The sequence below is a fragment of the Phasianus colchicus genome, chromosome 1 (genome assembly GCF_987193195.1).
Source record: "Phasianus colchicus chromosome 1, bPhaCol1.hap1.1, whole genome shotgun sequence".
Classification (NCBI taxonomy): domain Eukaryota; kingdom Metazoa; phylum Chordata; class Aves; order Galliformes; family Phasianidae; genus Phasianus; species Phasianus colchicus.
The window spans coordinates 21,181,072-21,208,789 of record NC_143436.1 but is presented as its reverse complement, the minus strand read 5'-3'; the positions used below and the strand labels follow the sequence as shown (position 1 = coordinate 21,208,789).

Below are 27,718 nucleotides of genomic sequence, written 5' to 3'. Positions count from 1 at the left end.
TTTTTATTAAATGCTGCCCTTCTCTCCCCCCAGAAATGGAGTGAGATGAAATGTGCTGGCATCACATTGTGTTTGTACAGTATTCCTTTTCATATCTGCTTAAAAACTCTAAATGATCGGAGAAGAGGTTACCTACTCATGTAATTTCCTAATGCTTAGGAAAAATTTTTTGTTGTTGTTATTATGAAGTACTGTAGTAAAGAATACAGATCACAGTAATGTTAGTAACTAAAGATGTTTCCTTTTCTTTATCTTCTGCAATTTAGCACTGAATTTGGAGATGAGATTGTTTGCGTTACAGGACGTAATAGCAAGGTTGAAGCTGTTGGAGTCACAATGCGCTATGGGGAAACAAAAATTGATGTACCAGTGCAATTTTCATACAGTGAGAATCCTACTGTCACCAAGTTCAAGCCTGTAAATAGCTTCAGCAGGTAATGAAATGTTTGTCATTACCTCATTTACAATTGGGTTAGAATATGTTGTAGCTTTTTCTCCATATAGAACTGTTTGAAATAAAAACTACCATAGTCTCAAACTTATACTCTGACTGTTCTGCCTATTGGGCACAGTTGACAGAAAGAGGAATCAAGTAAAGTTTTTCTTTCAGGAAGAAGTATCAGATCATGATCTTAAAAATAGGATGATAAAAATAAAATCAACCATGACATCTCTCAGATAAATCGGTACCTTCCTGCATGTATAGGGAGTAATTGCTTATGTAAAATTTGATGTGTTTTTCATACTTGCTTTTGATTTTTGTTTGGGTGGTTTGGAGGCCTTAGGGGTTCTTTGGTAGATCACTAGTGATTTACTCCAGAGTATTTAAAAGACTTCTTTTTCCTCCCTGTGAACTGACCTTATTTTAATGGATTGCTCTGAGGATTGCTATCCTTCTTAATCTCTGTTACTGAGAAGACTTTGGTTCCCACTGGCCACTTGTATGCATTCTTTTTCTTATGTGAATACATTCTCTTCTAAAAAATACGTTGCAAATGAAAAGGAATAGGGAAGCCAGTTCCCTGCAGATCTGTGGAAAATACACTTACCTTTATCTCAGTGTGTGGTAGGTGGACAGATTTGAACAAAAACATTGCAGAAGTAAAGCATACAAAAATAGGCATCAGTGAAAAGCTATCGACAAAATGACTTGCACTTTTCTATTCTGCTATTTTAAAATTAGTTTTAAGTTGACAATGCTGTTTTTAAATGATGTTGTGATCAATAGCTTTAACAGAAATTCTTTGTGTAGAATATCTATGTGACATATAGCAATTACATAACTGTTTTTAGTGGAAGTAGTAGTGCTGTAGGATAAAACAATCTATAGCTGTAGTATTTTGCCAATTACTTGACTTCTCTATTAATTTTGTCTTTCAGTGGAGGGAGAAATATTACAGTAACTGGAACTGGGTTTGAACTGATCCAGAGTTTCTCACTGATGGTACATGCAGAGCGTCCAGAAGTAGGCAAACTGAGCTCCAAAACGGTAATTTTCTTTTTCCCCCACAAGGCATCACACTGGATGCATAACACATAATCTATTTAAAAAAATGCATGAGTTTGCCCACTTGAATTCATTGGGCTTGAGATGGAGTGATGTTTGAACAGGCTTCTGGGTCTGTTCTGGATCTCAGCCTGAGAAAAGCCCACTCCTGCCATCTTCACTTACATTTACTTGGATCTTGTAATCTTCTGCTTTAAAATTATTTTAATTCAAAATGAATAAGGATATAAGAATTAAGCTTTGGATGGTAAACTGGATATATTTCAGAACTTGAAAGCGGTGTAATTTGTCTTTCTCCTTCCTTGCAAACTTCAGCAATTTCCCTAAAAGTCCTACAGTATTGCATTCTTGGCTTGCACAGTTAGTGCTCAAGAAAAAAATCTTCTCTTTCTTTCTTCAAGCATATTCCACTTGTATATTCAAGCATATTCCTAAAAAAAAGACATGAACAATAAATAAAGTTAAAAAAGAAAACAAACATCTTGCTTGTAATGTTAAGAACTGACATTATCTGTAGGTCTCAATTTCCCCCTCTTCTCATGAAGATTGCAATTTAATACAAAGATAGAGAGCTTAAAAAACAATCTTCCAGTAAGAATGTGTTTTAAGGCTTTTTTTTAAGGCTAGCTTTTCAATTTAAGGCTGTAGCGTGGCTCAATTTCAAAAATAATTATAGAGTTGTTAATCTGCATTTCTAGTGTTTTATGTGTGGTTCAACTTTTAGAGTATGCCAAAGCCAGCTGGATTTCAGGTCCTATCCTTTAAGAATTTTAAGAGGAAAACTGCTTTTCACAGTCAATAAACTGTGAAGTATAATTATCTTGCTTACCTTAAATCCTAGGACAATCTTAAACTATTTAGCATTCTTGTCATTATTTACCCATGTGTCTTTCTGCCCCTCCTCATGTATGCTTAGCATCTCCTCAACTTTTTAGCTGAAGTCTACATTACATACACTTCACTTACTTCACTTACTTACTACGCTTTTTAATCTTTTTTGATCTTTTGTTTTGCTTCCGTTTCTGTAGCAATATCAATATTCAGGGGAGAATCTATCAAGTGGCATTTGATTTCTGTGAGAAACTAAGGTGTTAGTAGAGGAAGTTCTGAGGGTTCATGTTAGTGCTGTTGGCTGTGCGTGTTAGTGTTGTTGGCTGTGGTTTGTGTAACTGAATGGCTGAAGGAGTTTGTAGGATAAGAACATTTATGTAACTGAGAGTGAGGTGAGGAGCAGATCAATAGAGTTGTTATCAATTAGTAACAATTAGTAAATTTTATTCAGAAATTCACTTTGTAATAGTCTTGAATTTCAACAAGGTATTCTACAGTGTCAGTAAAAAGAACCTGAGACGCTTAATGGTTCAGAAGGTGATCTGAATTAAACTTCCCATGTAAACCTCTTAATCTTAGAGCAATTTACTGATATCCCAATTGTCCAGAGCCACAGAATTTGGAGGCAATGGAAAGTGAGCTGTTTTTTTTCTGGGGACAGCTGCTAGAACATAATGAATCAACAATTTGTTCCCATCATTATTACTTTTCTTTTTAGCAAGTACCATGTACTGTGTTATTTTTGCTGTTTGAAGAGCATGTATCTCCAGTGTTTTTATTTCTGAAGTGTGAAGTTATCAACATTTATGTATAAGAACCAATCAGACTCTAATATGTTCATGTTCTTCTCTTGTTTCTTACAGTTTGTTGGAAACTGGGTTATGAGACTTAATGAAACCACAGTGGTTTTTTCTTCATTACCAATATTGGAAGATCCAGAAAACTATAACATTACCACTATTATTCAGATGGATCATTATCAGTTGGTTGTAAAAAATGAGAGCCATTCATTTACATATGTTGCAGACCCGACCTTTGAAAATTTCACAGATGGCATCAAAAAGCAAGTCAACAAACTTATAAATGCAAAGGTAAATTTATTAAGAGATTATGGTTACTCACTTTGTCCTTGACACGTGTGGGATTTTTCCTTTCTTTCAAAAACCCTTAACCTATAATGAACAGCTGTTTGGTATAATATTTAGAATTCTAGAATGCCTTACCCCTGCTAGATAATAAATATTGTCTCTCCTTTCCCTCCCCTGCCCTTCTCAGAGGCCTTTTTGCCATACTTTGGGTTTCCCCAGGACTCCACTACTGTTGAGTCTGGCCTTTGGAAATTTCTTCTCCCAGAGAGCTCTCAAGGACTGGAGGGAACTTTTCTTCTTGCGTCAAGAAGAAAAGGAGAAGGAATTGTATAATTCCCCTCCACTCTGCTCTTCTGTACACTACAGTATGACTCACATCTGCTGCTCAAAATGATCCAAATAGATATTAACAACTCGGGATTTCTCATATCCCAAGACTTTGCCTTAATGACTTACCCTTTTATTTTCTGTCTAGGGCAGTAACCTGAACAAAGCCATGACCATAGATGAGGCCCAGGCTTTTGTAGGTGATGAGCCTTGCAACATAAAAACACTGACCGAAACAGACTTATATTGTGAGCCGCCTGAAGTACAGCCACAGCCAAAGAAAAGGCAGAAGAGGGATATGATCAATAACCTTCCAGAATTCATTGTAGGTTACCTTTTCAATATAATGTATACCATAAAGAAACTCCTTGCAGTTATTTTTTCCTCCAGTTTCTGCTTCCTGTCTAGAAGATGTCACATGTAAAGAGTGTTTCCAAGCTGCTGAGCTGTACATTCTTTACATGGGAGTGTAAAATTCTAGCTAGGCAAGCTGGGGATTTGTCTTCCTCTGCAAAGTAAAGTAAAATTATTTCATAGAATAAAGTGCTACTGACCTAAATTTTATATAAAATATTCAGAAATGTTTATTTTGTTTGACAAATTGAGCTAGAAATTCACTTAGTGAGAATTACTAAGAATTTAGAGCACAACTGAAAAGTGAACCACTGTCCATTTGCAGTTCTTGAGGCAGATGTCTGTGCTTAACAAATTAGGTGAAATTTGGACTCCGTGAATGGGTCCTCGGAAGGGTGGAATATGATACACGTGTGAGTGACATCCCACTGAATCTTATTTTGCCACTGGTACTTATTCCTATGATAGCAATCATCATCATTTCTATCATCTGCTACAGGTAAGAAGTTCCTTTAATTATGTCTTTTTGTTGTCCTATGTCCTAAAGTTTAAAAGGTAATACCTGATTGTTCTGAGCTTAACCAACAAAATATCTTTATAAATTTTAAGAGCTGTAGGTTTAAGAAAAGCAGTTAAGGCTGGAAATATGTCTGAGCACCAGTTTATTCCTCTCACGCACACCAAATTATCTGGTGTCAGTCAGCATGGTCTGTAAGCCATTGGTCCAAGGTTTGCCTAGCGCGCAACTGCAAAGTGGCACATATAACATTCTTGAAATGGCTGCTAATGTGCCTCCCCTGAAGGATATAACCTATTCTGCATACATATCCATCCACATTTATGCTGCCTCAGTCAGCACTGTAGCTCTAAGCTGGATGTATTTGGCTAAGTGGTCCTTTTGGTCTTTCAAGCTGAGATAAGTGTTACCCACACACAAATTTCATGATTAAGTTCACACTTCACAAAGGGCCAGAACAATGTCTGTACTTCACTTGAGACCTACTTAGCATAATTTTGAGGTTAGTAATACTGACCTCATGCACAGTCCTTAAGAGTAGGTGGATTTCATTCCAATGGTGTGTATCAGCAGTGCAGATGTCCTGTAGCCTCCTTGGTTCACTTATTGTTGCGTACCCTGGATGCCTCATAGCTAGTGTAGAACAGGTTGCAATTAGTCTTTGTTTGGTACATACAAATTAAGCTTCTGTACTGAATATATAGGGTTTGTATGTATAAATATTTGTAGCTAGTGCTTGTTGGATTTCAAATCTCTGCCCCAGCACGCTTTCAAGTAGCAGGCCTGTGGTGGTGCCAGGGTGATTGGCACTAAATTTGAGCTACTGATGCTGTTCTCCCTTTCTTTATCTGTCACTAGTGTTCAAAAGGAAATCTAAGCCAACAACAGTCCTCCTGTCACCCCCTGTTGCAAATTATTAGCTTTTACAATTTGTAACTTTTGTAAATCTTATTTCTATTCCATAAAGACGGAAGAGCCAGCAAGCAGAACGAGAGTATGAAAAAATTAAATCTCAACTTGAAGGCCTGGAGGAGAGTGTCAGAGACCGGTGCAAGAAGGAATTCACAGGTATGACAGATATTTGCACTGCTGTGAATCCTCTTGAGCAATCAGAAGACCTGTGATGCTATCTTGCTAAAACTGTCTCTTGAGAACAAATAATTCAAAGTAGATCTCGGTAGTTTTGATTACACACAGATATTGACACACAGCAAACATTTTGCTATTACATATAAAAATCATAAATTAAGTAAAATATGGAGTTGAGGTTCTTAAAGGAAATGGACAGTTTTAGTCTAAAGGAAGCACAGTTTTCTATTATGAAATAAAAATAGTTGAGATAGGGTTATTTATAGTTATTTATACACATACATTATTAATGTGAGTGGATTGACACAGAGGAAAGACAGGTTCGCAGTGTCTAACTGTCCGCTTAGTATTTGGCACAATGGCAATATATGCCAAGTATGTACATGAAAAAATGATTTTCAGACCTGCAAAATGTATTTTCAGCAATCAGTCTGCAAAGGGATAATTGGCAAGCACGCAGGAAAGAAATAGCATGTTGTACTGTTTATCATGGCAAGACCCTATGCTTGATTTGAGAAGCTAGGTAATTGTTTTGTATAAATGTAGAAGCATCATCCCAGGGAGGACAGCAGGAGGTGTGTAGGCTCAGTATTTCTACATGTTGAACCACTCATTGCAATGCTTAAATTAAGCATCTGAATGCAAACATTGCAAATATTGGCCTAAATGATTACCATGAAATGTCACCTCATTATCTAATTAGACTTGCTGTTGGGTCGTGTTGAAATAATCCCTACTAAAAAAGCCACAGGTTTTATTCTAGAGAGAAGTATATTACTTCATGTTGACAGCAGCTAACAAGAAGGATTGAATTAAACACCAATTTGAGGTTAGAGTTTGAAACTAATGTTAGGAGCTTGGGTATCTCAGTGACTTCTGCCATACTTGAAGCCTCTCCAAGTCTTGTTTTCCAGAAATGTTGGAGACAGAATGTTCTTTCCTTTGTCAGCTTTCTTTCTCTGGAATGCTAACTCTATCCATGTTCTAGATGCAACCCAGAAGCAAATATTTGAATCAAAAACTGTTCCTAGAGAAGCTTAATTTCAAACTGCATTTTGAAATGTGAAAGGTTTAATCAAGGTTAACAGCACTCTCCCACTGCCTCCCCAACGCAACCTCATACTCAATTCTGAAAGGAGAAGGTGCCTTTCTCTTGCTGACCCTCCCTGGAGGGTGCTACAGATTCCGGGTGTTTGGTGGGTTGAAGGTTTCTTCTCTGCTCTATCAAGCACAAACACTGAGCAAACAGAAAGCATCTGCAAGGAGCAATCCAGTTTCCAAACTGCATCCACCTTGGCTGACAGTAGAGTGAAACACTGAAGGCAAAACACGTTCTGGAGCCACAGTATAAAGCTATAATGACAGCAGCATGAAATACAGTCTGAAATACGTAGGACCAATAATAGTCAAGGAAAGAGCCATCAGGGAGGAAGCGCAAATACCAAAGAGCTGGAAACCACAAGATGCTTTCTCTCTTAGGGTTTGCTGACTGCTCTAAAATAAAGGGGTAAATGAATGCATATGAGCAATAAAATTGCAGAAACACGAGGTCACTATATTAATTAACATGGTATTCTAGTCAATCAACAATACTGGGTAATTGGAAATCCTACAGCTAAAATAGCTCTTCTGAAAGATGATTCCCTAGTTGTTGTCCTTTTAAGAAATTCAAAGCTTCTGAGTCCCACAGAAATGTCTCCATCAATTTCAGCAAGACATTTAACCTTCTTCCTTCCTGCCATCCCCTTCCTCTCAATTAAATTAGTGTTCTTTATGCTTTAAACTGTACTTTTCCTGCATTGCTATGTGTTTTTAAAAATAACTTTCATTATTGCATGGATTCAGAGAAAATAGAACATACTTTGAAAAAACTGAAAAAACAGTATTGCTGTGTCTGTTTTTTGCTCTTTGCAGCAACCCCAGGTTCATATGTATGAACTCGCTCAGACATCCATTAAGGCTCTCTTTCAATAGATGTAAACAAGGAAACCATCTGTGCTAGAGACAGATGTGCAAGTCACCAGAGGATTAGCTGTGGTCATAGTTAACAGGATAATTGGCAAAAGTAACAAGAGAAAATATGAGTTGAGATGGAGTTTTCAGTGATGAGTTACTTCTATGTTGCGTGGTACCCAAAGAGAAGAGATTGTGCTACCAAAAAAGAAAAAGATTTTTTTGGTTTTTTTAAATCAACTGTTCAACTGTGTTATAGATCTAATGATAGAAATGGAGGATCAGACAAATGATGTAAATGAAGCTGGAATCCCAGTTCTGGACTACAAAACGTACACGGACAGAGTCTTCTTCTTGCCCTCCAAAGATGGGGAGAAGGATGTGATGATTACAGGAAAGCTGGATATTCCAGAGGCTCGACGGCAGACTGTGGAGCAGGCTCTGAATCAGTTCTCCAACCTCCTCAATAGCAAATCATTTCTCATTAATGTGAGTATTGAAGTAGATTTACTTTGTCTCTTAGCTTGGCATACCTTGGCATTCAGCACAGTAGGTTTGCAAGTCCAAGTGAAATGAGGTCCATAGAAATAAGCTATTTTCTTAAGACTCTGGTTTCATACTAACCGAAGCCAAATCTGTGGCACTGCAGCCAGAACTTCCTGGAGTTACAGATAGGCATTTCTGTAGAACCAGCCATAGCATGTTGCATAGCCTTAGTCATCATTACAGTGGCTGCAGGAAAACAGATATTACCTGCCATAAAAGCTGCTGTTACATGTTAGTGTATGTTTATCTTTTTAAGAAACGTGGCCAAGGGAATGGTGATTCCCTCTTGGTTCAACTAGGTGCTGTGGTTACCAGTTACCTGCTGGAAGCTGTCACCTGGATTTCTCTCCCAGACAGCCCAAGACATAGTCTCCTCCAGAAACAAGTGCCCTATTCATAAAAATGATTGATGAATACTCAGCTCCTCCAAAAAGATATCTAATTGCTCACTCTCAAAAATTGAACTGATTGTCAGACAACTAAATATAGATTTAGGCTGCTACCTACTTCTTATTCTTTAATGAGGCTCCAGTGTTGAGCTAGTTAATGGTAACATTATGGTTGCTGGCAGAACAGAATGCATTCCCAGGTGCACTTACTTAGATTAGTGGCTTTATAATATGATGTGAAAGGACTGGGAATTTGGGAAAGAGGAGAGTTGATTTTCCTGTTTAAAAAATTGTCACAGAACACATTATTTTTCTTCCTTTCTTCCTTTCTCTCTTCTTTTCTTTCTCTCTTTCTCTCTTTCTTTCTTTCTCTCTTTCTTTCTTTCTCTCTTTCTTTCTTTCCTTCCTTCTTTCCTTCTTTCTTCACTTCTTCCCTTCTTTCCTTTTTCTTTCTTTTTTCTTCCTTCCTTCCTTCCTTCCTTCCTTCCTTCCTTCCTTCCTTCCTTCCTTCCTTCCTTCCTTCCTTCCTTTCTTTCTTTCTTTCTTTCTTTCTTTCTTTCTTTCTCTCTTTCTTTCTCTCTTTCTTTCTCTCTTTCCTTCCTTCCTTCTTTCCTTCTTTCTTTCCTTCTTTCTTTCTTCCCTTCTTTCTTTCTTTCCTTCTTTCTTTCTTTCTTTCTTTCCTTCTTTCTTTCTTTCTTTCTTTCTTTCTTTCTTTCTTTCTTTCTTTCTTTCTTTCTTTCTTTCTTTCTCTCTTTCTTTCTCTCTTTCTTTCTCTCTTTCTTTCTCTCTTTCTTTCCTTCCTTCTTTCCTTCTTTCTTTCCTTCTTTCTTTCTTCCCTTCTTTCTTTCTTTCCTTCTTTCTTCCCTTCTTCCCTTCTTTCCTTTTTCTTCCTTTCTTCCTTTCTTCCTTTCTTCCTTTCTCTTTCCTTCCTTCCTTCCTTCCTTCCTTCCTTCCTTCCTTCCTTCCTTCCTTCCTTCCTTCCTTCCTTCCTTCCTTCTTTTTTTCTCTTTCTCTCTTTCTCTCTTTCTTTCTTTCTTTCTTTCTTTCTTTCTTTCTTTCTTTCTTTCTTTCTTTCTTTCTTTCTCTCTTTCTCTTTCTCTTTCTCTTTCTTTCCTTCTTTCTTTCTTTCTTTCTTTCTTTCTTTCTTTCTTTCTTTCTTTCTTTCTTTCTTTCCTTCTTTCTCTCTCTCTCTCTTTCTTTCTTTCTAATTAAAGCATCCTTTTTGCTTAAGGCTTCAGTTAAAATATATTAGCATTCCTTGGATTAGCAGACTGTGTATCTAAAACCAAATGATAGGGAGCATATTCTTACAAGTAGTTTTTTCAAACTTCTGAAAACTTTTCCATGTTGTGTTTAGGTTACTGTTAAAATAATATTCCTCATCTTCTTAACGCAGACAAGTGTTGAGGTTCTTCACAAAAATGTCAACTGACCTGATTTTCCATTTGTTTTCTATTTCAGTTTATTCACACGCTGGAAAACCAAAGGGAGTTCTCTGCTCGAGCTAAAGTGTATTTTGCATCTTTACTGACGGTCGCTTTACATGGAAAACTAGAATACTACACTGACATCATGAGGACGCTGTTCTTAGAACTGATGGAGCAGTACGTGGTGGCCAAAAACCCAAAGCTGATGCTAAGAAGGTTTGAATGATTGTTATATTATTCTTTAGGTCTCTATTTTCTTGAAAATGTACTTCTTTTGCACCATGACTGCATTAAAACACCAGCTATCTGTGAAAGTCAAAAACACCCTCACCGAAGCATATTAGGAAGACAACTTCACCAGAAATAGCCATGGAAGGCAAAAGCCAGACTGTTGGCAACAGATTTCCTTATTCATATTGCTGTGACATAGAATCTGTATCAAGATTACTGAAGCATCTACCTTACTTCAAAATACAATAATGAACATTTCATTTACTTTTTAATCTGATTTTATTCCAGATTATCTAGCATTTATACCACACGTCATCTCCGTAATGAGCACACATAATCAGCTTTCATTATGTATTCGATGAAGGCTTGCACTAATGTTTTTAACCCTCCTGTTATCTCAGTCCATTACAGAAGGCCTTGCTGTGCACATGTGCTTTGTAATCTGTAGAGTTGCTTTCCCAGTATGTGCACTTCTGGGTTAATTTTTTAGCTCTTCTTACAGCATAGACACAGTTTAAGATTTTGCATAAAGACTGTGCTTTTTAGTAATGAGCTGAAGGTACTCGGGAATGATGAGCAATACAAAGCACTTATCATAAAGCAAGTACATGCTCTCAAGACTCTGTAGGGAAATCATTGCATTAGGAGAGTGCCTGCAGTTAAGCATGTAAAAAATATTATACTTCAAGCAACATTTTTCTTTAAAACTTTGTCATTAAGTGCCGTTAACTTACTTGGCATTGTATTTTTTTTAGATCTGAAACAGTTGTTGAGAGAATGTTGTCTAACTGGATGTCTATTTGTTTATATCAGTACCTCAAGGTAAGAGCTGAAGTCTGTTGCCTTTGGGGTTTTTTCATCAGTAATACTTAAACATACTGCATTGAATATATCTTTCCTTTTTGTTTATTTTGCTTTATTTCCTTTTAACAGGACAATGCTGGGGAGCCTCTTTATAAATTGTTCAAAGCCATCAAACACCAGGTAGAAAAAGGTCCAGTGGATGCTGTACTGAAGAAAGCCAAGTATACACTGAATGACACAGGCTTACTAGGAGATGATGTAGAGTATACACAATTGGTAAGCAGAGCATGGTTAATATGTTATAAAAGTACTTTCCTATTATAATGAAAATGTGCAGTGTTAAGACTACATACTTTCTGAACTACTATGATCTGCACAGAAATCCTGATCAGGGGCAATACTGTAGATGGTCTGCAAGTCTCCAAGCAGGAAAGTAGAGTTATAATCTATTTTCTAAGCGTTAAATTCCAGTCCTACCACTGTGGAATTCACTTCAGTAAATCCCTTCCATATTTTTCAAGATCTGCCTGAAGAGTGGCTGTGGTGTTTACCTCCTTCCCTTTTTCCATCTAAATTAACTTGTGATTGATGTTGTTAAATTCTTTCACTAACATTGTGCTTGAACTTCAGGTTGTTTCTCTCGCTTTTGATTTCATCTTGTCAGAAAAATTTTTTTCATCTCCGATTCCCCTTTTATTGACATGTTAGCAGTCATTTGTGGTTGTCTCCAACTGAGAAGGACGCAGTGACATATCTGCAGTGTCAAAAGAGAAACTTAACCAAAAGCTTTATTAAGTCTGTTTGCGTATTCTGAAGGGATGCTGATGGGAGGGCTGATGTGAGGAGATTGCCGTAGGACTTTCACTCACAGAATCACTCGGCTGTTACCTAGACTGCCTGGAGGAAAAGGGAGTGCTGACCAAGAATGAATATTTTAAGTTCAGTTGTTATGTTGGGCATTAGTGGTGTTTTTGTGTTAATATCTGAGCTGAAAGTCTCACTCAGAGAACTGCACTAAGTGACAGTGCTGTTTCCATTTTCTCTTGTGTATGGTGAAGAAAATGTATTTGCACTGTGCATCATACAAGACTTCATAGCAGCAATTTGTTATTCAGTCAGTTTCTTTTCATAAAAATCTGATGCCTATAATTAAGCTAAATGAATGCAGTGCAACAGCAGAAAATGTGTGTGTGTAATCAGATGTGGGCAGAACAAGCACATTTAGATGTTAAACACTATGACATTGTATAGTAGCAGTATTTGGTCCAGAATCACAAATTTCACATAAAACAATTATCTTGTGTGTGTGTGTGCACATGTAAGATAATGAGATATACACAGATATATGTGTGATAAAAGACTGTGAAGCACTGCTTTAAATTACTGGGATCTTCGGCATGATGATGACGATGCTGTGGTAACAGAGAACAGTTAGGGAGCACTCATCTACCCAGGTCAGTTAAAGCATGAGTTAATTAGTTCACTTCTGCTGGAAAGTGAGATGTGGTGGGAGAGTACAGTACAGAGCAGTTGTCTGTGCTCTGATTGTTCTTATTTAAAAGCTGAGTCTGTTTTGCATCACTGGTTACGCTGACATGCTGCATACTGAACCAGCAGCAAATCATGTCTAATTACCATAAAGCTAATAGGAAAAGGAAGGTGAAATCTCATGATTAGTTTGAGAGTTCTGCCAAGGGACAGTGCAATCATGTTTAATTTCACTGCCGTATGGCATAGTTTTTCTTCGTGCAATAAAAATACCAACCATGCAAGTTCATTTCTGAGGCTCACGGTGATAAATTTAGGTGTCATGGTTGGCAGGACCAGATGAGATGCTTAGGATCGCTGGCTGGTCTTGTGACATGCTTGGCTTCCAAAGCTTCCTGACCAGCAAAAGCTCCACAAAGACGTGGTGTTGTACTGATTTGGATACTGAAAGAATGAGGTTTGCTACAACGTCTGTTTGTTTTGGGTATTTTTTCCTCCCACGGAGGCTTACTGGCCATCATTTTCTCATTTGCTTCTATCTGTGTTGAAACTGACGTATATAATGAAGATACTTCTAAAAAAATCCCCCTAGATTTAACAAATTACAGGCTTTCAAGAGATTCACTTTAACATTAAAAAAAAACCTGTCAGTACTATCAGAAAACAGTAATATTTTAGAACTATTATAAACTACTTAGGTATACTTCCTGGAGCTATTATGGTTATTGTGACAATAGTGAGCAATAAATAAAGTCTTGGAATATCAGAGCTGTTGTATATGGCTTTTATATATACAGATATATGTGTCTGTGTATTTATATATGTCTAGTGAGCAGCTGGTCACAGGAGATAAAGTTATGGGAATGGATAAATCACTACTCATCATCTGAGCCATGTTAGATCACATATGTACTGGCTTAGGCTGCTCAGCTTGAGAGGTAAAACCTGATCTGTGAAGATAGCATAAAGAAAGACAAAGGTGTGCTGTGTTCTAGGAATTCAGAAAAGTGCAGTTCAGGTGGTTATTGGTAACGCATTAAGTTTAGGCACTGTGTTACTTGTCCTTCTTGTGTCCCAAGTTATCAGGCCACAAGAGAAGCCTGTAGCTAGCCAGTGCTCCAGCTGCTTTGTTCTTGTGCCTCCCCTTTATTTAAAAAATTAATAATTTCCCAGGATTTGATAATGGTATCATATTGCACATAAGAAAATCTATTCTGGAGCTTTCTTATTTTATCATAGTAGGAAGAATTAGCTGGAGTTTTAAAAGAGCTGCTGACTGAAATAATCTATGGTCTCATTGCAAATATGTATTATTGTGCAGTAATCACTGAACAATAAATTTTTATTTGAATTTATTTTATTTAAATATTGTTTGCATTTAAACTATCTAGTAAACCAGATTTACAGGTAATTTAAGCACTGATTTGTCATAATAACTGTATACATTTTTTCTTTCACAGACAGTAAATGTGTATGTACAAGATGGAGGAACTGATTCTACACCTGTTAAAGTGCTGAACTGTGATACCATATCACAAGTAAAGGAAAAGATAATAGACCAAGTCTATCGAAATCTGCCATGTTCTCAGTGGCCAAAAGCTGAGAGTGTAGCTCTTGGTAGGTTGCTGCTTGTGATCCTATATAGAGTTGATGAAACGTGCTTTGTGATTTTGACTTTTCCACATTGCCAATAATTCCTACAAAAGCAACAGGAAGAAAAAGTTGAATTTATGTTCAGCTGGATGCAAATATACCACATTTTACCACAATCTTAATATGCATTTAAAATTAATGCTTTCTTATAGAGTTCTTTTTCATGATTCTTAAAGTTTTTGTCTACTGTCATTAGTGTGTAAAGAGCCTGTTAATGACTGTTAGCACAAATGTATTCATGTCTGACAGTATCGCAGGTACTAATTAATGTGATAATGACAGCATGGACAATTAACTGATGGAAAAGTAATGATGCATTTTCAGAAACTGGTACCAATTTTGATCTTATGATTGTTCAAAAAATTTATAACTTAGAGGAATTTCACTTTTAAAAGATGATGAGCCACCCAACCTATGAAAATCATCATCTTCGAAGGCTTTCAGAATTGCTGCTCTCTTCTGAAGGAAAAAAAGAAGTCTGACCTAAAAGGCCTAATAATCTCGTAGTAGAAGCTCTATTTAAGAAGTTTTGCAATATCCTCATTAATACCTTAATTTGAAAGTAGAGGAAGCAATTTTTACTCTTGAGAAAATACTGGTAAATTAATTAAGAATGGTTTTTCCAATCCACAGAAGGTCTTACTCCTCTATTTTGGACTGACAGTGGTTCTTATTATTTATATTAGTAGTATTCTATGCAGAGGAATTTGACCTAATCTAGGTGTTACTGCTTTGGCAGGGGGGCTGGACTAGATGATTTTTCGAGGTCCCTTTCACTCCCTGGCATTCTGTGATTCTCTGACTTTCCATGGAAAATTATCAGAAATTATGTGCATGGTTGGGAATTAATTGTGCAAACTTCTCTAATGAAGTCCAAACTAGAAAGCAATAAATAATGCACATCACGACATGTCAAATTACCTCTTTTAATATTCCACAATACGTCAGAGGTTCTCTAAATTTAAACATTCTTGGAGTAGTTATATTTGCATGTGGTTAAAACAGGTTTTTTTTTTCTCATTTTAATTACCCCTTAGAGTGGCGTCCAGGTTCTACTGCACAGATCCTCTCAGACTTGGATTTAACATCCCAAAGAGATGGCAGATGGAAACGTATCAACACACTGATGCATTATAATGTAAGGAGGTGTTTCAGAGCAGTTGTTCACATCTGTTAATTGTTCTCTAGTAATAAATAAAATCTTTATTTGTTTGTAGAGGAACTTCTGTTCTGTGTAAAGAATCAAAAGAAAAACTACCTCTGGGTCTAGACTGTAAAAACCTGAGAGCATAAAAGACTAGGTCTAGACATATTGCCTAAATTCTCCTTTCAACACTCCAAAGCTCCCTGTGCCTTTGCTGGGTCTTGTATCCATATTTTCTTTTATTTCCTTTACAACTTCCTACCCTTGAGAATTATCCTTATTCTTGCTCTGCTGATAAATAGATTTTGGGTTGATCTGTTTTGTTCAACAGCCTAGTCAAGAGAGCAGATGTTGATGTTCTGTGCGGTCTGTTAGGTTTTGTACTGGGCACACTAATACTTGCAATCCATTTATCTTTCATTTGTATTTTATTTGTCCTATTGTAACAACAGGTATCCTGGTTAGGAAAGCTAGAAGTTAGTTTTCTATACAGGTGTGATTCTTCACAATAAAATCTTTTTTTTGCACGAAGGGCCTTCACATTGGACAGATGAACCACTGAAGTCTTGGATGTGATTCTAGCATTTTGATTAATCTGAGGACGTGTTGATGCAATCTATTATGCAACAAGCTGGAGGGCAGTCTGCTCTGAATGACAGATCCAGTTGCCCAATAAGCCTTTGTAGGGCAGCATTTATCAGATTTCTTTTGATAGAAGTCAGGTCCAGATTTCTAACAAAAGATTACAGAAACCATAGTTTATCTGTTAAGAAAAAAGTTCAGCCTTGTTTTGTTCTTTTGCATAACAACCCTATGTTTGTATCTTTAAAGGTCCGAGATGGTGCCACACTCATCTTATCGAAAATGGGAATTTCCCAGCAGCCAGAGGATAGTCAGCAAGATGTCCCAGGGGAAAGTAAGTATTTTGGGGCTTCTCTAACTCCCAAAATGTTTGGAAGCCAAACCTACACAGAGATGGTGATGGTGATCTTGGTAGTGTTTATTGAGTGTATATGGAGCAAGATTGTAGAATCATAGAATAGCTTGAGTTGGAAGGGACCTCAAGAATTATTAAGTTTCAACCCATAGGAGAGGTGCTCCAGCCCTCTGATCATCCCAAGACAGACCCTGGGGGATACTGCTTGTCATCGGCCTCCACCTGGGCTTAGAGCCATTGACTACAACCCTCTGGCTGCAACCTTCCAACTAATTCTTTATCCACTGAATAGTCCACCCTTCAAATCCATATCTCTCCAGTTTAGAGATAAGTGAGGGATCCATGTCAAAGGCCTCGCACAAGACCAGGTAGAAGACATCAGTTGCCTTCCCTATGTCCACCAACGCCATCACTCCATCATAGAAGGCCACTAGATTAATCAGGCATGACCTTTCCTTGGTGAAGCCATGTTGAATGTTTCAGATTACCTGCTCATCCCACATGTGCCTTAACATGTCTTCTACGAGGATCTGGTGAATGATCTTCCCAGACACAGAGGTGAGATTCACTGCCTGTAGTTCCTCCATCTTCTTTTTCTTGTAAATGGGAGTGATGTTTCCCTTTTTCCAGTCACTAGGGGCTTCACCTGACAGGTATAATTTTTCAAATATGATGGAGAGTGGCTTGGCAACCACATCAGCCAGATCCCTCTAGACCCTGAAATGCATGTCATCCAGCCCCATGAACTTGTACATGTTCAGTCTCATTAGGCAGTTTCAGATTTGCTCTGCTCTCACAGTAGGGAGGAATTTATTCCCCCAGTTCCCACCAACAGGTTCAAGGATGTGAGATTCAGGGATGTGAGAAATAGGAGAATCTTGGCTGCCAGTGAAGGCTGAGACAAAGAGCTCATTGAGTACCTCAACCTTCTCTATATCTGTTGTATCCAGTTCTTGTTTATCTGATATGACACACTCTCTTTGGCCTGTCTCTTCTGGCCAATGTACCTTGTTGTTTTAACATCCATCTCCAAGTTTAGTTCCATTTGTTCATTGGCTTTCCTGATCCCATCTCTGCATGTTTGAACAGTATCCTTGTATTCTTCCCAAGTGGCACATCCTTATATTCCCCACCAGACTATATAGGGCTTATTTGTTTTGTGCTACTTTCTGTACACGTGCAGTGGTTTCCTTCATCCTAGTTATAAAAGCCTGAAATAATGGAGCTTTAATTATAATTAGTGTAAGATTATATCCCAGCTTAATAGAAAGTGCTCTTAGCAAACATTTCCATTTTGTTTCTTAATGCCATTACATCTGCAGCCAAAACGTTTCAATTTTTTAAGAAAAAGATTCTCCTTCTTTCTTCATACTTTCAAAATTTCTTCCACTTACTGAACTGAGAATTGAATGCATCTTTATAGATGAACCACAGGAGAGACCAGCTCCTCTGCTCCATGATATAACAGATCTGATATAATTTCTGTATTGCATTTCTTACAACTGTTTTGCCTTGCAGACTAGTCTCTATACATTCATAGTTTGTATTTCTCTACCATGGCAAGTGATATTTCACCAGCTACATTCACTTGGCTTTTCTAGAATGTGTTGGCTGATTTTGTTAATTCCTACGTACTATCTCTTAAAATTTCTATCATTCCTTTGTTTCAAGGGTTGCAGTCCATTGTCAGCTACTGTCAAGACTTACCTTTTAAATTTTCCTCTCTTTCATGTTATTTATACAGTTACATATGCAATAATGCATGTTACATAAAGTTAATTCTAATGTGCTGCCTGATACAGTATGTTGGACTTCTCTGTGTGAGAGATTATGTGGTAGCTTGGAACCCATCTTCTAAAGCTTTTACCTTCCTGTGTGGGTATGTTCTCTAGACCAATTTCCTTTATTTCTAAACTTCTTGACAGACAACATCCACTCTAGCCTAAAATGCGCTGTGATATTAATGGAAGTATTTACTTGTAAGTTAATATTCTTTGTCATGTGATTCTTTTACATTTCAGATGTTCTGTTTCTCTTATTTTTATCCTTATATTCAGTTACTGTACACGAGTTGTGTGTTAGATTTATGGAGTGATAATTGTTGAGGTCATTATTCGTTCCGTGAAACTATTTGATACGGTTTTCAGTCTAGCACTGATTTTAAAAGCCATTGCTTCACCTAACAGTTTAGTTCCTTTACACAAATGTAGTGATCTTAGATTTCATGGCTTCCAACAGTTTGGCAGTCAGACAGGTTGGAAATAATATACCAGGAACATACATTTTTCAAGACAACTCTCAGTTGATAGCTCTACGTGTATTATTGCTATTTAACAAAAATGTGCCAACTTCCATTTCAATAGTGTTTAGTGTTGACCAAGAGAGCAGAACAGGCAGAATTACTTGCCACTTACCTTTTGCTCTTTCCTCCTGGATAGTTCCTGTTGAGACTTTATCCAGCATCCTGAATGTTCTTCCAATACCTCCACTGCTATAAACATTCTTCCAATACCTCTGCTGGTATTCACTCTAAAAAACATCAGTTTCATACAAAGGGTGATGAAGTGCAGCAAGCCAAGGAGAACAATCCTAGTCCCTCTTCAGTTTAATTGCACTGATCGCTGAGATAACTGCTGAGGCAGTAATCACCTCCACTCTGAAGAAGTGGAGTAGACTAGTGAATGGACACAGTGTGTGCTCAGCTTGCTTTGCTTTCTTAATGCTGAGACGTGTTCAGTCTCCAACTCTGGGTTCCCAGTCTTCCATCCTCCCCACATCTTTATGGCAAACAGCTAAGGATCAGACCAAGTGTTTTTCTTTTCCTTCCTCCCTTCCTCCTTTCCCCCTTCCTCTTTTCTCTTTATCTACAATTATGTCTTCAGCTATGATTCAGTACCATGACGCTCTTTGTACACACACGATCAGTATTCCAGGGTGGACTCCTTAGTTGTACATGTACTGTTCTAAATTGTAAAGGAGAAGCAGGCTTCTGGGGACAATGCTGTCACATAAGGGCTTTCATACATGAGAGAAAAAATATGTTGAGACAGCTCAGATCCCAAAGCATAGAATGAAGACAGCTTCCACCTTGTTTCTTCTCCGCACCCTGTCTCGTGCAGTGGTGATGTACAAAATATGGGAAGATAGCATTTCATGCCAGGCTAGCCTATTTTCATTAGTCCCTAAGGGTCTTCAGAGCTAGCTGGTGCCAACTTGTTCTCTCATTATACAACTAGTGCAAAGGGAGAGACGCTGACAGCGACAGTGACTTGTGAGATGCTAAGTGTATAAAACGCAGAGGAGAGGATCAGAGGCTTGCCCTCCCACACACACGCATTTATATGACACAGTCAGGGATTTACGGGGTTGGAATAAATAGAAATCCTATCCCTGCTCTATGAATAAGTCTTGTGACGATGTGGTTTTCCTTTTATCCAGCCTCATTAACTTGCACCTTTTGCATTGAGCAATGTCAGCTGAAGCCATTGACTGTCTGCCAAAGCAAGAGGCTTTGCACAGAACGAAAATGTAAAACCATGTTCAGAGATGTTCCTCTAAAACCTGGCATTGCTTCCATGCTGCTTTTGATTCACAGCTTCTAGCGGGAAGACACTGGAAGCTGGTGGTTCTGACAAATTGAATGCAGAATTCTTTTCTTCATAATAACATAATAAATGCAATTACTAATTTGTATCAAGATGGAGAATGGTTCTGATGATTTTGTGCTAGAATTTCTGTACAGAGCTATAAGCCGAAACAGAGTATTCTGTTGAAAACTTACTGTGGGGGCTGTTTTGTGTTTTTTGGTGGTTGGGTGTTTTAGGGTTCTTTTTTTTTTCTATTATTCCGCTTTAGAATAGCCAGAGGGCTGCAGATCAGAAATGCTGATGAGCAGATGTGTGTAGGCCAGCCCTTCCTTGGAGTGTTGCATTCCCAGGAGAGGATGGGGCGAGCTCACCGTGAGTCGTGCAGTAGGGGGAGGCTGCGCTGGCTGTCAGTGGCTCGCTTGCCTCCACCAGCTTTCCATCAGATTCATTCCATTCTGTATTGGCCAAAGAATTCAGAAGGGCCAAGAAGAAGCCTTCAGGGGGGGAAGGCAGTTGATCCTGTGGGCACAGTCCTCTCCTCGCTTATGGCTTGTTGCATCACAAGGCTGCTACAACCAAAAAAGACAGTGTTCCCCCCTCTGTTTCACTTTCTTCACCTCCTAGCTTTCCAGTAGGGAAAGTGTTATCTCCCAGAAGTGTGATCTCCTCTTAGCAACCATACTGCTAATATGTCTCATTGCCCCTGTTTTGCATTTCTCTTCCTCTTTCTGGCTGCTATTTTTAGCAATGAAGTGGGATCTTTGCATTACAGAAGTTCATCCAGTGGAACTGTGTTCTCTCTAAGCCCTACTTTCCTATGAAATAACTACTATTTCTCTAGTAGCTGATTCTGTTGTTGCTGAACAAACACGTGCTGGATTAAGCCATATGCAAGGGCAAGAAATCTCAGTGAAATCCCCTTCGGTGTGTTCTCTTCATTCCAAAGCAAAATCAGGCTATGCACTATTATGAGAGCAAAGAGGATGCATTCCTTTGAATCAGAGGGTGAAGTAGAAGTGTACCAACCAACATAGTTCTTCTGTGTGTGATTCCATCTATTTCTTTATAAGAGTAAATGGCAGGCACTGCAAAAGAGAAGCCAAACTTCAGGCCCTTCAACAGATCTTACTGACAGACTGTACTGACAAACAATTACTATGAGTGGTATCAATTGTGAACTCACAACTACTCAATTACTTCAAAATAAAATGAGAGCTTTTTTTGCTTTCTTATTTCATGCATGTGAACTTCCAGCTCAAATTATGAACTTCCAAAGGACAACAGTATTAACTGTCCAATTTTCACTTGGCTAAAAGATCCACCTGGTCATAAAGAAGAGGCTGCATAGCTAATACTTTTCATGAGAATATATAAAATAGATGCTAGGATTCAAGTAGAAGCATTGGCTTTGCCAGATTACATATTAATTTCATTTTCTCTCTGATATAAAATATTTAACATTAATTTAAGGTACATCTGATAAATTTAATGTAGTTGTTGCAGAACTTAGTTAAAAACTATTATTGCCAACAGTTTGAAAGGACAAAAATCATGCAATTAGAAACTGATATTTTCTGCTGTAACTGTAATTCATTTACATTATACACATATATTAAAGCATAAAACTTGGCAGTATTGCAAAATAGTTTGTGTAACAGGGCTGAATCACTGTTTTTATGGGAAAAATAACTTTCACATTTCTAAGACACCAATGATTTAAAATGCACTGATTCAGTAACCTCCACTGGAAAAGCATCATTGATTTTTGGTTCTACACCATGCAGAAATATTAACTCAAAGTTCAGGATTTAAAGGAAGGACAAGTAAAAACAGGAGATTTGAAGCTAAGTTTGTGATGCTGAATCTTTGTTCAAGGACTATTAATTGCAAGTTTAAACTCGCAGTTGGTATTGTATCTCACTCTCAACAGAAGATTCTCAAGCAGAAGGAGGTTATCTGAATATTCACATACTGTTGGTAATTAAACTGTGCTTAAGGTCCATATGCATGGCCAGGCCATGGATATGTTATAACCATCCAGGTGCTTAATCCTGTTTCTTATATATGGCAGCAGACTTGGTGTGACAAACACATTTAGAAAAATCTTATTCTAATGGATTTTGAATTTGCTGCCTGCAGTTGTTACTTCTGCCTGCTTAAGGTCATGCCCTCCTACTTCAGTGTTACTCTTTCAGTTATGTATTACTGAAAATTTAGTACTTGGACTGTTAGAGAGGAACCAAGTAATCTGGATCCTCTTGGCAAAAAGAAAGGTACGCCAAGAATGGAGTGCAAGGTTCTTACAATTACTGATGTGCATGACTATTTTCAGAATTATTTCTGAGGGAGATTTTCTTGTAATTATTGCAATTACTGTTTCTAGGGCATGCGCTTCTAGAGGATGAAAATAAAGTCTGGCACCTCGTCCGGCCAGTAGATGAAATTGATGAAAGCAAATCGAAGAGAGGCAGCGTGAAAGAAAAAGAGAGAACCAAAGCTATTACAGAAATCTACCTGACAAGACTTCTCTCTGTGAAGGTAAGGGTCAGATGTTGCACTGTTACACCATGCTTCTGGAGATTTTGATGTACTGCTGAAGAAAGTGATGCAAGTATTAGTCATGCTTTCAGCTGAAATTTTCAATATCCGTGTCGTGTACACACAGGCTGTGTTCAGAGCTTCAAGTGATTAATATGCCCCCAAGAACGTTACTAGGAAAAAATTTAACTCCATGTGAAAGCTGAGAACTATAATTCTGTGTGAGTTAAATGAGAATTTTTCTTGCAAGACAAAGATGGATATTCTCTTCTATGCCACCTGTTTAGACAATATTCTGCTGGATTTTATTTTGAACAAAATGCTTTATGTAATGCTTCAGAGCCATTTGTTTCCCTGTTCTTTTTTATTTCCAGTGCTGCAGTTTAATCTAGGAAAAATAGTAAAAAACTTTTCAAATAGCGATAGTCCTTTTAGACTGTTTGTAGTGCTTATATTACAGAATGGATCACAACCAAAATAATTGAACTAAGCATTCCTCCCTACTGAAGGAACTTAGGATAATGTATTTAATGACTCCTAAACCAAATTCTTTGTGAAAATGGGAGTAACCTGACTCCAACTAAGGCCATTTGACCAAGTGGCAAAGTGAATATGATGGAAAGTCTATGGATGTATATGGATGACGGTGACTTGAGGCCAGCAAAATGCCTGTATCCCTCTGTTCTATTAATAAACACTTTGTGGCCACCCCTTTTCTGTTCTCAACAGCCAATTTTGTAGATTGTTGCTGGTCTGGAGTTTTACTGACTCCCACAGAGATGGTGAGTGGTTGGGATCACAGGTGCCGGTGCAGCCCCAGGACTGTTGATATGTCTTTCCTGCCTGCGTGACCAGCATGAGGCTTTAGAGCTCATCACGCCCTTTATCCCTGCCCTGCCCTGCCCTGTGTGTGGCAACTGCAGTGATGAAAAAAGAGAGGATGCAGCCCTTCTTCCGTGTCTCTAGGGCCAACTGGCTCACTGAGAAGAAACTACATGTGGCCTCAACAAGGTCTTCTCTAAAACACAGGGACAGTCTCAGAAGTGATAGTCTGTAAGGTCCAGGCAGGTGTAAGGATCCAGTCAGAAGTGCAGCCCCCTCGGAATGCTTCACCCCTCACACTTGGTAGAGTTTGTAAAGCTGGACATCTGATGAGATCCAAGTGCTTTCCATAGCAAGACAAAAGGTACTTTTTCCTCCCAGTCTTTATCTAGAATTGTTTTACTGGTACATGATACTCTGGAGTCTGAGAAAATGGAGGTGGGAAGCTGCAAAACAATTAGAAAATTGGTAACTATTTTTACGTGTACAATGACCTTGAATTGTATATCTTTTGTGTACTTAGCTACTGGGTTCTGCTATATTTCTGTCAGGCAGAAAGCACAGCTTTCTGTGTTAGCCTTTAGACTACAGCATAAAATTGTTCTCTAAAAGGTCTTTACTGTTTGAGCTGTTTGCAAGTTCATTGCATTAAGGAGTTTTTGTCATTGGACAGCATCAGCACTCAGAATTGAGAGCCTTCAGTGACTGCAACTGCATTAAAGGATGGTGCTGAGGCCTGTAATGCAAAATTTGTTTTTATTCACTTTAAGGGAACACTTCAGCAGTTTGTAGATGACTTCTTTCATAGTGTGCTCAACTCAAACCATGTAGTGCCACCAGCTGTGAAATACTTCTTTGACTTTCTTGATGAGCAAGCAGAAAAACATGACATCAAGGATGAAGATACCATTCACATCTGGAAAACAAACAGGTATGAACACAGTAGGGAAATGGGAGTGTAATTGACAAGTATGTGCTGGCACTATCACCACAAATCAAAGTAAATCTCATTTGTAATTCTCAGAATCATTTTAATTGAGATAATATGATCAAAAGGATTCCCTGTCTACAAGTTGCAAAAATGAAAGTCACCTACCTACAGGAGAGTAGTAGGCAGAAGGGACAAGAGTTGCCCGTCAGTGCACAAAATCTAAGAAAATCTTGGTCAGGTAGTTTCTCTAACCACACAGGCATCTCCTCTTGCTGTTCTGGGGTACTCAGGATTCTTCTCCAACAAGCTTTTCTTATTTTTCTGCCAGAGTCGCAAAGGCTTTGTTTCCAGACATGGAAAATAGACAAAAGACAGCATGTGTAATTGTTGAAATATAAAATTAAGTTTCAGAGTAGTGAGAAGATCAAAATGCAAAACCCATATTTACTTCCATGTGACTTGTTTGTTGTAGAACATTTATTGTGCAGAAGATTTTTTTTTTACCTTTTTCCTTTCTGCACAGCTTGCCTCTTAGATTCTGGGTAAACATACTGAAAAATCCCCACTTCATCTTTGATGTTCACGTTCATGAAGTAGTGGATGCTTCCTTGTCAGTCATTGCACAGACTTTCATGGATGCTTGCACAAGAACAGAGCACAAATTAAGCAGAGTAAGTAATTTGCATTCTACATCCTGATACATTCATGCCTGACAAGACACAGGGCATTGTCCTAGACAATACCAATTCTCTGAGAAGATACAGCAGTGATAGTTTCCTTCTAGTTTTATAATGAAGTTAGCATTTCACCACTTAGCAGGTTGGTGAGCCTGTCATTGTTACTGTGTAGTCTGCCAACTGATAGTCCCAAAAAGCAGAAAATATCAACTCCTTTTAAAAAAAAGCAAGTTTAAGAACTGATTATTACATGTCCACCATAATTTAAAATCATCTTCCAGTGATATATTTGTCAAACCCAACAATAATGCTGTATTTAAAGACAGTCTTCCCCTTGTATCAAAGTAAATGTTCATAATGATAATCATGTTAATAATAAGCATTGGAATGTTAAAATCTGCAAAGCTCAAGTGCATATTAGAAATTAGAAAGGCTTGACCTTAGCTTCTTGACTTCATGTTGCCTCTCAGAATGGTTCATAAATCAACCAAGTTTCTATTATGATTTTTTTCAGGATTCTCCAAGTAATAAATTACTTTATGCGAAAGAGATCTCTAATTATAAGAAAATGGTGGAAGAGTAAGTATAAAGAGACTTTTCATGTTGATGCAGAGTTGTTAGAATGTTAAGCTTTGCAAATACACTCAGTAACAGGAAAAGTGAATGCTGAGGCAAAGTCAGCAATCAAAAGTTAAAAATTTTACACCTGAATGTTAAAATGTTCCCTTGGCAGCAGTGTTCACAGCATTGAAATGAAGTGTCATTGTGACCCAGTGCAACAGATGGATAGAGTTACCTGGGGAGAACACAGTGCTATTCTCCATGAGGACTGTTCTTACCCACTGATCTGTCTAACCACTGCTGCACTTCCATAACTGAGTAGGAATCAAATCCTGAAAACATTTTCACAAAAACATTATTTCTATCCAGTCTCTGACGTTATTCAATTACTGATTTGAGAATTCTATGAATACCGCTGAAGATCTGCTGCAGGACACAACTCTTACTAACTAGTTACTTCAGAAGTTTTAAGACCTGAAATAATCATCATTGGGGTAATAAGTAGATTCCTGTCCTGTGCTACGGCCCTGTGCAAGCAGGTGCAATCTGCCTTTCTTACAGGGATATCAAGTACTAATGACTGCTGGGAGATTGAGGAACTAAGTGAGTCACTGGTCTGCTGTGGTAGAACATCTGCACTATTAGGAAAGCTGTTTAAAGTAATTGTGAAATCAAAATACAAAATTACCAGGAAACCACAGTGTATTTCATCTAAGTGAAAGTTTGTTTTCATTTGTTGCAGTTACTACAAAGGTATTCGTCAGATGGTACCAGTTAGTGACCAAGATATGAATACCCATCTAGCAGAAATCTCTAGGGTAAGAATGAATTAAGTTTCCTTGTCCTGAAATTGAAGCCAAGTATAGCACTGTTTTTGTCTTCTCGTTCTAACTCCACAAGTTTTTGTGTATTTAAGCATCAAAGGGGTTTTTGTGTATTTAAGCATCAGATGAGCTACTTCATATCTCTTTGAAAAACTCCTGCTTGGTGTAGTACATTTGGGCTTTTTGAAGTGTTGATTAGTGAATGGAATCAAGAATGGTTATCATCACAAATCTCTTTGAGTGATGTAGATGCCAGTGCAGAGCATTTGGATTTTTTCCCATCTGTTGTGGAAAAATTACAACACTGTTGAAAGGTATTTTCTCTTTGCAGCACATGGGTGATTTTTAGCATTGACTATACTGAAAACAAGTACATAACAAGTAGTGACTGGGTTCAGAGTGCTACCACATCAAGAATTTGACTCCAGAAATGAAAGGGAATTCACATACGTTAAGTACAGCACATTTTAGTGCTGTCTATATGAAAGCAATATTTTTACTTTCACACAAGAAGCTCATCATGAGCTTCCTTAATTTGCACCTTTTCTTTTCACAGTATAGGCTCTCTGGTGCTACCTGTAATGGAGGAGAGCAGAGGAGGTTGGTTGCTAGCTGCAGGCTCCAATTGGAGACTTAGGGAGCAAAATCTGCTTCATTCTTGCAAAAGCCTGTCTGCTGTGATGCTCAGCTTAGCTAGACCAGGCCCATGCTTTCAAAGCACTTGATTCAACTCATAGAACCTGCAGAAGCCCTTGCCAATCTGAAAGAGATACTGTACACAGTGACCGGTTTGTTTACTTGCTTATGTTATTTCAAGAGTCCTACATATAAAGTTTATTTCAATGCCCTTAGGACCTAGCATTTTGCAGATCATCCTCAGGAGAATATTTCTATTTTCTGTCAGTTACTGCAAAGCTCACATGTGGTGACATTTCATTTTCCAGTTCATTTTATTTATTTAAAAAATGATAATTAAAAGTAACTTCAGAAGAATGTTTTAAAATCAGCATAATATGTTGATCATTTCTAATTACACTATAAATTATGATAAAAGTAGGTGTGAAAAGACTGACAGAAAGAACATTGAAAATTTTGACCAGCTCTGGAAGTGACTTTGTAGGATAAGAAAAGATGGATGTTTCTCTGCTGTTTTATGGCTTGGATACTCATTTATGCCAGAAGCTTTTTTGCCATTCTTTATTTTCTTAACTAGTTTAAAAATCTAAAGTCTCTGCAATTCAAGAGACTTGAATTCTGTACATGTGGATGAAAAGCATCTGTTTAGTACAGGCAGAGTGCAGTCAACGTGTAGTTAAATGTCATGAGGGTAATGAAGGGAGAGGTAATGGAAGGGATAATTCTTGCTTCATTTTAAAGTCCCTTTTTCTTTACCTTTCTGTCTCTCTTCATTCCATCTTCAAGACTCAAATGGCTTTTTCCAAATATACAAGCATTTGCTCTCTTGATGGGTTACACCTTTCTTGTAGTGAGGT

General features: G+C 37.8%; 1 protein-coding gene across 8 annotated transcripts in view; it reads left to right on the top strand.

Annotated features, from left to right (window-relative positions):
- PLXNB2 (plexin B2) overlaps window positions 1–27,718 on the top strand; it is a 250,023-nt gene that overhangs the window by 216,463 nt on the left and 5,842 nt on the right. For all 8 annotated transcript variants that reach the window (XM_090136759.1, XM_031614992.2, XM_031614983.2 and 5 more), the window contains 18 exons: window positions 267–434; window positions 1,381–1,489; window positions 3,202–3,429; window positions 3,902–4,078; window positions 4,467–4,606; window positions 5,592–5,692; window positions 7,926–8,155; window positions 10,063–10,244; window positions 11,015–11,081; window positions 11,193–11,339; window positions 14,012–14,168; window positions 15,242–15,342; window positions 16,180–16,264; window positions 22,256–22,410; window positions 24,003–24,163; window positions 24,687–24,834; window positions 25,355–25,419; window positions 26,144–26,219. In XM_090136759.1, the coding sequence (XP_089992885.1) occupies window positions 267–434; window positions 1,381–1,489; window positions 3,202–3,429; window positions 3,902–4,078; window positions 4,467–4,606; window positions 5,592–5,692; window positions 7,926–8,155; window positions 10,063–10,244; window positions 11,015–11,081; window positions 11,193–11,339; window positions 14,012–14,168; window positions 15,242–15,342; window positions 16,180–16,264; window positions 22,256–22,410; window positions 24,003–24,163; window positions 24,687–24,834; window positions 25,355–25,419; window positions 26,144–26,219 (2,497 nt within the window). The remainder of the gene's footprint in view (window positions 1–266; window positions 435–1,380; window positions 1,490–3,201; window positions 3,430–3,901; window positions 4,079–4,466; window positions 4,607–5,591; window positions 5,693–7,925; window positions 8,156–10,062; window positions 10,245–11,014; window positions 11,082–11,192; window positions 11,340–14,011; window positions 14,169–15,241; window positions 15,343–16,179; window positions 16,265–22,255; window positions 22,411–24,002; window positions 24,164–24,686; window positions 24,835–25,354; window positions 25,420–26,143; window positions 26,220–27,718) is intronic.